The sequence below is a fragment of the Hylobates moloch genome, unplaced genomic scaffold (genome assembly GCF_009828535.3).
Source record: "Hylobates moloch isolate HMO894 unplaced genomic scaffold, HMol_V3 SCAFFOLD_10, whole genome shotgun sequence".
Taxonomy (NCBI): domain Eukaryota; kingdom Metazoa; phylum Chordata; class Mammalia; order Primates; family Hylobatidae; genus Hylobates; species Hylobates moloch.
The window spans coordinates 34,399,903-34,410,486 of NW_026652285.1; the positions used below are offsets into that span (position 1 = coordinate 34,399,903).

The window sequence follows — 10,584 nt, forward strand, 5'->3', positions numbered from 1 at the left end:
AAGAGTGACAAAGAAATAAAAAAAATACTGAGTTAAAACCATTAAAAATATTTATTAACAATTGTTTTTAAACGCCACTTATTTGAGACAGCAGAAACCAAAGCATTTTCTTTAGAATTCTCACTTAGCTTGTCTTTCACAAAAGTGCTTTAGAACTCAGATTTCTACCACCTGTATGGAGTGTAAAGACAACAGAAAGCCCAACAAAACCAAAGGCCCAATGGTGTCTATTCCCAGGGCCAAGGTATAACCCCAGGCTAACCCACCTGCCCTGGGCTGAGTAGCTGGACATGCCTGTGAGTGCTCAGTCACACACATGATTGAGGGGGTCAGGCACCAAGGTGCCTTTATTTATTCATTTCTCAAACTCAATTCCCTTCAAATCCTGACTCTTTAATAGGCCAAAGGATGCTACTCATATTTATTTGGTGCCAAATTATTATTTTTTAAATCCTTACATCTGCACCTTGAAAGCAAACTGCAATATCCAGCACAACATTGTCAGAGCTGCTGAATGGCTATTTAGCTTTATTACTGCCTGGCTAATGCTTAATACGCTTCATCCTTTACAGCTGGAAGAAGGATAGTCACTGTATTTAACCAGCCATAGTGCATTTAGAGGTCAACAGCTTTTACGGACTATTTGCCCAAGAACTTTCAGTAAACTACCAAGTTGAGGCCTTTATTTTGGTCAGTATGTGTAAATATTCACATGCAATTACCCAGAAAGAAGAAAAACTGGTTAACAAGAAACCTACTGTCATGTCAGATGCTGGAAGTCGATCTTTAGCTACATAATATTTACAGAAAGGGTTTTAAGATGCATAATCCACTTTTTCAGTCTGTCTCTTGTATTTCATTAGTCAATTGGAAGTGGCATATGAGTTTCATCTGGAAAAAATATTTTCACATTTTCTAATTCTTTTGACAAATAAGTTTTTGTCTGTTAAGGGATGAGAATGCTATTTGGCTATTACCTACTTTTAGAATTCAAACTAACCCTTCAAATGTCTTTATTTAGATCGTATGCTCTCAAACTATCTTATTGTTTTACTGACACAATGGTAAAACTGGGTTCCCAAAATGTCAAAACCCTAATGGAGTCTTTATTTCCAAGAGTAAAATAAAAGACAGCGAACACTGTGGGATGAAAACTATCCTGAGCCTTTTTTCCCCTCTCTGTAACATTTAGAAACTAGGGGGAAAACGTGGGATTGCATTAACAGACTTCCAAAACAAAATGTTATGGAAGTGTTTATTTTTTAAAAGGAGAGTTTTAAGAGAACAAGATGCTTGAATATGACCAACTCCCACTCAAGGGGAAAAATAACCACAGACCTTTGCTGAGATGGCACCAGTAATTCAAAGAAACCAAGCTAACCAGAATTTGATCCACATACAAAATAAAAACTTGTTAACAAGATGGAACAACTATAACAAGATTTAAGTCCCTTCATCTTTTGGCAATGAAATAAGTGAAATTATAACATAAGGACATTTTGGAAGGGTTGAAGGTCACAGTCAGAATCAAACAGAAAACTTTCAAACCTAGAAAGCAAAACAGGAACTTTCACAGCTCCTTGATCTACCATATCTAAATAGAAATAGTATAATGACTATCCAATAGGTGCTTAGTTTCAAAACTAATACAAGCAATTTATCATGAAAAGCCTATACCTAATAAGCTGTTTTTCTTCTCTGTTCTGCCCCTTTGTCATATGCTTGAGCTTAATGAAGACTGTCCTCTGCAGCTGCTCCTGAGGGCAGAGAAGCAAGCAATGGAGTAACAAAGGAAGCCTGAGGAACCCCTGGCCCCTGAGGACCTTCTCTCTGGCCGGTCACAGCCACTTATGTTTCAATGCAGGAGATTTCAAGACTGGTTTGAGAAAAAGAATCCTATCTTGGGGATTAGGTTCCCTGTCAAAGGCCATCAGATGGACAGCTATTTACCAGGCAATTAGCCTAAAGCTCTTAGGTAATGATAAAAAAAAAAAAAAAAAAACAGAAAACAAAACAAAACAAAAACCTTGTATTTTCCTATTGGAACCTTTTATTCTATTTTGTTGATGCTTAAGGAAAAAAGCTTTGCCCATAACTCACTGTGGTCTGGAGTTATGACACCAACTTGTATTTGGCCAATTAAGAAAGAGGCCGAACTGCATTCTTCTTAGAAGGGTTATTCAGTTGATAAATGGCACTTAACTGATGGTTTTTTCATATAACCTTTAACAAGAACTCATAAGTTGCATTGATTATGCCCCAAGAGATAAGGGACCGATGGTAATTCAGATGGGCACCTCTGAAAAGATTTATCAGTTTTCTGTCCCGTTCCAGCCAGATTTTTTGGAAAACCTTGGGGAAAGACTGAAATTCCCCACCAATCTGAGACTGTATGCGAGTTTTTACAACATTAATTGGAAAAAACAAGAATCCCAACATGGCACCCAACAGACCTCCACAGATAAAATCATTGACCAGATGAGCACTGTGAGTCGTTGCTGTAGGCAGATGCTCCTTAATGGGACCTCGAAGGCCGAAAAACAAGACATTGCTGAGTCCATTCCGGAAAAGAATGGGCACCAAGCCTCGATAATACTCTCCAATTCCATGACATTTCAGTGCCTTGAAAGCCTGGTAAGTGTTGGTAAATTTGTCATGATGCTTGTGGTCTTGAAGCAATGTCTGAACTCTTTCCAGTGGAGTGAAAATTGCTTCTGTTGTCCCTGCAAGCACTGCCGCCACGCCACTGGTTGCAAACTCTGGAGCACTGACATGCTTGTGGAGAAGGCAGGATAAATCCTCATACAGACCAAACATAAGTGCAAGCGTAGTTGTCTTCTGCATCAATGGGGGAAGGATTCCACGATACAAATTTCGAAATCCATCCCTTCTCAACTGAAGTATTGCATCCCGGGTTTTGATGCCATACAGCTGTTGTCGAAAGAGGACCTTCTGAATGGGAAATGTGATTGCGACGTTGTTGAAGGCTGCACAGCAGCCACACAAGTAATGCTTCATCTCACCAACATTTGTAATATGAGGTGATATATCTTGTTTTGAAGAGGTTAGTATTGGTGGCCTCTTTTCATGAGCTTCTGAATCCATCATGTTGCTTAAGATCTTTCTTTTTCATGAAGGACTTTTTTTAACCTAGAAATAATAAATGACAACGGGTAAACCCGTTTTATAGAGGGCTAAACACATGGGCTTTCTCCCTAATCCATCCTCTAATATCTGGACACCACACTTTCCTTTTCAGACTAGATCAGTGATTCTTAAAGCGTTTTCAGAAGACCCCTGGAAGTCCCTGAGATCCTTTTGGGAGTCCAGGAGGTTTTCCTGTTTCAAACTACATATCTATGTGATGAGGCTTGATTTTTTGCATACACTTTAATCAAAATGACTTATCACAACAGACTGAATGCAGTAAACAGGAAACTCCATCTGTCTTTTAAGTCAGACATGCAAGAGGCTTAGAAAACTGTAAAATATTTTCTAATGACTGTAAAATCATTAGAAAAAAATGGGAGACATGAACGTTATTTTTCATGAAAATGTGTTAACATGTAATGTGTTTATCACTACCTTAAAATTCATATTTTAATCTTAAATTCCTAAAGACCCTGAATATCAGTCCACATAAACAAAGGCTGTTTGGGGCCCACAATTTTTAAGAGTGTAAAGGAGTCCTAACACCAAAAACTTTCAGAGCCACTAGACTAGTTCGTAATTACTGACTACACTATATAAGGGTATCTATCTATTGTCCTGCTGAAATAGGTCCACATTCTTCCCATGAGAAATAAAATAGCAAGACATGCATTCATTCTATTAATATTTACACTTCTTTGGTACCTACTATGAACTAGGTCCTCTGATAAGTTGCCAGAGATTCAAAGATAAGGAACTCACAAACTAATAGAATGTGCCAAGGCGAACAATTACACCAATGTGACAGCTTCTATGATAACCAACCATTGTGGGAACACAGGTAAGGGACACTGAACATGCACCTTGGAAGGTGGAGGTGTGGGACGATGGGGGCAAGGAAGGCCTACAGGTATGTACCATGCACTCTATTTTCATGTATGAATTCTCAAAACAACTCCATAATTATTTTTCCAGTTTTACAAATGAATAAAACCAGTATACTCTTTTGTTCTGTTCAAGGCACAGCTAGTAACTGGTGAGGTCAGCATTCTGAAATGAAGTCTGACTGATTCCAGGGCTCATATCCCTGCTACCATATCACAGAGGGCAATGACTTTGTGAGGCTGCCCTGGGATAAGAGGTAGCTATACTAGATACTGCTGAAGATGACTGGAACTAAGCCAAAGTTCCACCCCTATAATATACCTCCTTCTGTAAAATGCATGATCTTTCCTTGCCAGTCATCTAAATCTGATTCCTCCTCCCTGAAAAAATCTAGATCCAAATAGTTGGGTCATAGAGAACAATTCCTACCTCCCAGTTCTGGTCTTGGAAATCACCTTTATTTGGGGGATAACATGATAACTGTATTATATCTTAGATATAATAGAAATATACAGAAGCTTCTATATATATTAGAAATATACAGAAGCTTCTATATATATTAGAAATATATAGAAATATATACACACATATGTGTATGTGTGTGTGTTTATGAGGCTAAATATTTTTTAATTGGATTTTAATTCCTTAACAGTAACAGACTGGCCAGGCATGGTGGCTTATGCCTGTAATCCCAGCACTTTGGGAGGCTGGGGCAGGAGGATTGCTTGAATCAGGAGTTTGAGACCAGTGTGGGCAACATAGAGATCCCATGCCTACAAAAAAGTTAAAAATTAGCTGGGCATGGTAGCACATGCCTGTAGCCCCAGCTCTGTGGGATGCTGAGGTGGGAGGATCAGTTGAGCCAGGGAGGTCAAGGCTGCAGTGAGCCATGATTGCACCACTGCACTCCAGCCTGGGCAACAGAGCAAGACTCTTGTTTCTAAAAATAATAACAATAATTTAAAAATTAAAAATAGTCAGGCGCAATGGCTCACACCTGTCATCCCAGCACTTTGGAAGACCAAGGTGGGAGGACTGCATGAGGCCACAAATTTGTGCCCAGCCTGGGCAACATGGTGAGACTCTGCCTCTACAAAAATCAAAATAAATTTGTTGTGCATGATGGCGTGCACCAGCTACTGGGAAGGTGGAGGCAGAAGGACCTTTTGAGCCCAGGAAGTTCAGGCTGCAGTGAGCTGTGTTCATGTCACTGCGTTCCAGCCTGGGTGACAGAGTAACACCCTGCCAAAAAATAAAAAGAACATACGATCCAACAATCCTACTTCTGAGGATATAACCAAAATAATTGAAAGCGCAGGCTCAAAGACCTTGTACACCCACGTTCACGGAAGTACTATTCACAACAGCCAAGAGGTGGAAGCAATCCAAACCATATTTAAGGGTTTCAATGGGAAATAATAAAAACAAAAAACCGGCTAGATCTTTCACTTGGAACAAAAAATTGCCAAGTTCCTTATGTTTTTTTTTCCCTCCTCATACTACACACATACTGTGGTGAACTGCTCAACACTCAGGACAAAAGATGTTAAAGAGAACCATGATCACTCTCAAAGTAGAAAGCGTAGAGCTGAGGCACAGAAAGAATCAGAAGGCATTAGTTCCTAAGGGGCGTATATCTGCCGGAGCCACCGATGTGTAATGAATATGGAACACACACACAACCATAATTTTCCTTCTAAGACTACAGATTAAGAAAATAATTCACACAACATGTCCACAAAGATTCAGCCATAAGATAGTCACAGCCAGGCGTTTAACAGCAAATAATGAATACAAATGCTCAACAGTGAAGGACACAACGTGTAAGTGAAGATGCATCCACAGGATGACACATATAGTTATTACAAATAAAGAAGTGTTTAAGGTTCAGTGTAGGATTAATTTTGAATTTTTAATGGTATTTAGATGCAAAGTAAAAATTAAACAGCATATGTATGTCAGATACCTATGTCAGGGGAGGTAAGACATGCAAATAATTAGACAACAGGGAGATAAATGAAGTCATGGAAGGTATCAAGGCCCCGTACAGCAGGAGGTCATTAATCAGCTGTCTGGAGAGAATGACAGGCAGGACATGACCCGTGGGCTCGGCCCTGAAAGCTGAATAACGGTCACTATGCACAAAAGGGTGAAGCACATTTTAGCCAATGGAGCAGCACAGGCTAAGGCATAGGTGTTGGGCTAACGGAGCAGTGGCATCGCGTTCTTGGAGGTTACTTGTGTATGCCCCGCAGAGGCACAATGTAGGTGGAGAAGGATAGGTAGCTGATGACAGAGAAGCAGGTTAGGACCCTCAGGAAAGTCCCAAGACCCTCTGAACAATACTACATTATATATATGTACACAATATATACAATACTACATTATATATATATATATTTTTTCTTTTTTTTTGAGACAGTGTCTCACTGTTGCCCAGGCTGGAATGCAGTGGTGCAATTTTGGCTCACCTGTAGCCTCAACCTCCTGGGGTCAAGCAATCCTCCCACCTCAGTCCTCTGAGTACCTGGGACTACAGGCAAGTGCCACCACACCTGGTTAATTTTTTTTTCTTTGCGATGGAGTCTCACTCTGTTGCCCAGGCTGCACAGATCTCAGCTCACTGCAACCTCTGCCTCCTGGGTTCAAGCGATTTTACTGCCTCAGCCTCCCAAGAAGCTGGGATTACAGGTGCGCACCACCATGCCGAACTAGTTTTTGTATTTTTAGTAGAGACAGATTTTTGCTGTGTTGGCCAGGCTGGTCTTGAACTCCTGACCTCAGGTGATCCGCCTGCCTCGGCCTCCCAAAGTGCTAGGATTACAGGTGTGGGCCACAGCACCTGGCCCGATTTTTGTATTTTTTTTTTTTGTAGAGATGAGGTTTCACCATGTTGCCCAGGCTGGTCTTGAGCTTCTGAGCTGAAGTGATCCAACCGCCTCAGCCTCTCAAGGTGCTGGGATTACAGGTGCAAGCCACTGTGCCCAGCCAAATTATTTTGCTTTCTCTTGTGAAGCAAATGAAAGAAACTATTTTACTTAAGTATGTTACACTAAGATCTGTATGTCCTTTTCTAAGAATATAGACTATTATTAAGAAAATGTAGACATCTGTACAATCTATGGCCTAACGCCTCTTTGGAGTTTGAGCTGCTTTGCTGTCATGTTCCTATTAGAAAAGATGAACTCTTCTTAACTAAGAGCAAGTTAGGACTAATGTCACTGCAGGCCCAAAGTCTACCCTAAGGAAGGTAATACAAGGAGTCACGAAACTTCTCCCCACTCAAAGAAAGTCACTTGGTTGTATCCAAAGAGGTGGGCAGTGTCAGAGCTGAAACCTTTCACTGTCCCTCCCTGATGAGGAGAGCCATACCACCTCTAAGTAGAGTCCAAAATATTTTGTTCAGGTGAAGAAACCTGCTCTGAAAATTTGTTTCACTGCCTTTTAAACGGAGAGAAATTACTTCCAATTTTGGCGGTTACTAATGAGGTTAGATTATGAAGTCACCTGTATGCTCCATTGAGAGATGCCAGATTCCTTGGAGTTGGGCTGTTTATAGATCCAGTAACAACAACAAAAAATCATTTAAATAAAAATTCACAAAAGAAACGTGTATTACCTACATGAATAGAGAAAAAAAGCTAGAAATCAATTAAACACACAGAGAGCCTCTCCTCCAGGCTCACTGGCCTACTCGGGTCTCTTCTCACCTGAACTAATGCAAGGGACCCTGCAGCAATCAGCCTGACTGTTCACGCTCACCAACCCCTATTCCCTGCCCTCTTCAACCTACTCATCATTTTAAAAAGAAACACACACACACTACTAAGTGAAAAAAGTGAGGTATGGAACAATGCGTTTTGGAATCTACAATCAGCACAGAGATACCTCAGTGTTTAGAATGGTTGCACAGTACTCTATGAAATGACTGCACTGTATACAATTTATTCTACCTCCTATTTATGGTGGCTGTTTTTTTTTTTTTATGGTTTTGTTTTGTATTAGTAAGGTCTGGAAAAGCCTGTGGACAATTCAGCTTGCCAAGTGTGTGAGTGGGTATACAAAAGATACACGTTTTTAATTCCAAGACCTTCCAGAGAATGTCTAGAGGAAAGGTCTAATTAAACCTGCCCCCACCCACCATTTTTTTTTTTTTTTTTTGAGGCAGAGTCTTGCTTTGTTGCCCAGGCTGGAATGCAGTGGTGCGATCTTGGCTCACTGCAACCTCCACCTCCTGGGTTCAAGTGATTCCCCTGCCTCAGCCTCCCGAGTAGCTGGGATTACAGGTGCCCACCATCATGCCTGGCTAATTTTTGTATTTTTAGTAGAGACGGGCCATCAACATGTTGGCCAGGCTGGTCTTGAACTCCTGGGCTCAAGCGATCCGTCTGCCTTGGCCTCCCAAAGTGCAAGGATTACAGGCATGAGCCACTGGCCTGGCCTTTTAAAAAAAATTGTATTTTAAGTTCAGAGGTACGTGTGCAGGTTTGTTATGTAAACTTGTGCCATGGGGTATGCTGTACAGATTATTTTGCCACCCAGGTATTAAGCCTAGTACCCATTAGTTATTTTTCCTGATCCTCTCCCTCCTCCCACCCTCCACCCTCCTATAGGCCCCAGTGTGTGTTGTTCCCCTCTATGTGTCCATGAGTTCACATCACTTAGCTTCCACTTATAAGTGAGAACATGTGGTACTTGGTTTTCTGTTCCTGAGTTAGTATGCTAAGAATAATGGCTTCTAGCTCCATCCATGTTCCAGCAAAGGGCACGATCTTGTTCTTTTTATGCCTCCATAGTATTCCATGGTGTATATGTACCACGTCTTCTTTATCCCATGTACTACTGATGGGTATTTAGGTTGATTCCATGTCTTTGCTACTGTGAATAGTGCTGCAGTGAACATGGCTGTGCATGTATCCTTATAGTAGAACTATTCCTTTGGGTATTGTTTTTTTCTATTTCACCTTTAAACAATGCAGCAATGGGCAACCTTGTACCTATACCATGTGAATTGTTTCGCCATTAAAAACTTCTTTTTTGAGACAAGGTCTCATTCTATTGCCCAGGCTACAATGCAGTGGCACAATCATGGTTTACTGTAACCTCGAACTCCTAGGTTCAAATGACCCTCCTGCCTCAGCCTCCTGAGTAGCTGGAACTACAGGCATACACCACCACATTCGGCTTTTGTTTTGTTTTGTTTTTTACTTCTTTTTTTGTAGAGAAGGGGTCTTGTTATGTTAGCCAGGCTGGTCTCCAACCCCTAGCCTCAAGGGATCCCAAAGTGCTGGGATTACAAGGAGTGAGCCACCTTGCCTGCCATTGAAAATTTGTGAGTGCGATTCCGCATCTTTCGTTTCTATTGACCACTTCTTTACTATACGTTTTCACATATGTTGCCCATTTTTCTGCTGGCACTTTGGTTGTCTTATTGATTTGTAAAATATCTTTTGGATATGAAGAAAGTGAATCTATTTTAGTCAAATTGTGGCAAATAATCTTTCCATGTCTGTATCATTTTTATACACTGAAGTTCTTAATTTGAATATTAAACATATCTCAACTTCTAGATTTCATGTTTTCCTAAGAAGGTCTTCATTACTTCAAAATTATAAACAAGTAATCCAGGCTTCCTTCCACAGCTTTTTTTTTTTTTTTTTTTTGAGACAGTCTCACTCTATCATCTAGGATAGAGTGCGGTCGCATGATCTTGGCTCACTGCCACCTCTGCCTTCCTGGTTGAAGTGATTCTCCTGCCTCAGCCTCCGAAGTAACTGGGACGATAGGTGTGTGCCGTCATGCCCTGCTAATTTTTGTATTTTTAGTAAAGACAAGGTTTTGCCACATTGGCCAGGCTGGTCTCAAACTCCTGGCCTCAAGTGACCTGCTTGCCTTGGCCTCCCAAAGTGCTCAGATTATAGGCCCTTCCATGATTTTTATGGTGAATTATCACATATACTGTAATCTCTCTGGAATATCAGTATAAGAAGTGAGGCAAAGATAAGAGACTGCCAACATCACTGATGACTGAACTTTGTTTCCATCATTCGCAGTATAACCTAGATACCCACGGGCATTTGCGGTTATTTCTGCACTCCATTCTTTTCCACAAAGAGCCTAGTATTTCTTCTCTAGTACTAACCTGTTTTAACCTATTGCAGCATCAAAATATAGTTCATCATCTAGTAGGGCTTCCCCCTCCAAAGAGAATTATTACAGTTTTTCTGGCCCTCTCACTTTTCTCAGGTAAACTTCAGTGTACTCTTCCCCGAAATCCTGTTGGTGTTTTATGGTGGAAGATGTATCCACAGAATGAAGCATATATATTTAAAATAGGCTGGGTGGCCCGGCACAGTGGCTCACGCCTATAATCCCAGTACTTTGGGAGGCCAAGGTGGGTGGATCACTTGAAGTCAGGAGTTCGAGACCAGTCTGGCTGGCCAATATGGCGAAACCCCATCTCTACTAAAAATACAAAAATTAGCCAGGCATGGTGGTGTGCACCTGTTGTCTCAGCTACTCTGAAGGCTGAGGCAGGAGAATCACTTG

At 41.0% G+C, this 10,584-nt stretch overlaps 1 protein-coding gene across 5 annotated transcripts in view; it reads right to left on the bottom strand.

The window, feature by feature from the left end:
• The window catches only part of SLC25A51 (solute carrier family 25 member 51), a 30,504-nt gene that overhangs the window by 4,294 nt on the left and 15,626 nt on the right, over window positions 1–10,584 (bottom strand). For 4 of the 5 annotated variants that reach the window (XM_058444684.1, XM_032164200.2, XM_032164198.2 and 1 more), the window contains exon 3: window positions 33–3,150. In XM_058444684.1, the coding sequence (XP_058300667.1) occupies window positions 2,215–3,108 (894 nt within the window). In that variant the 5' untranslated portion in view covers window positions 3,109–3,150 and the 3' untranslated portion in view covers window positions 33–2,214. Of the gene's footprint in view, window positions 1–32; window positions 3,151–10,584 lie in introns of those variants that run through there. The other variant, XM_032164201.2, reaches the window with a different exon arrangement.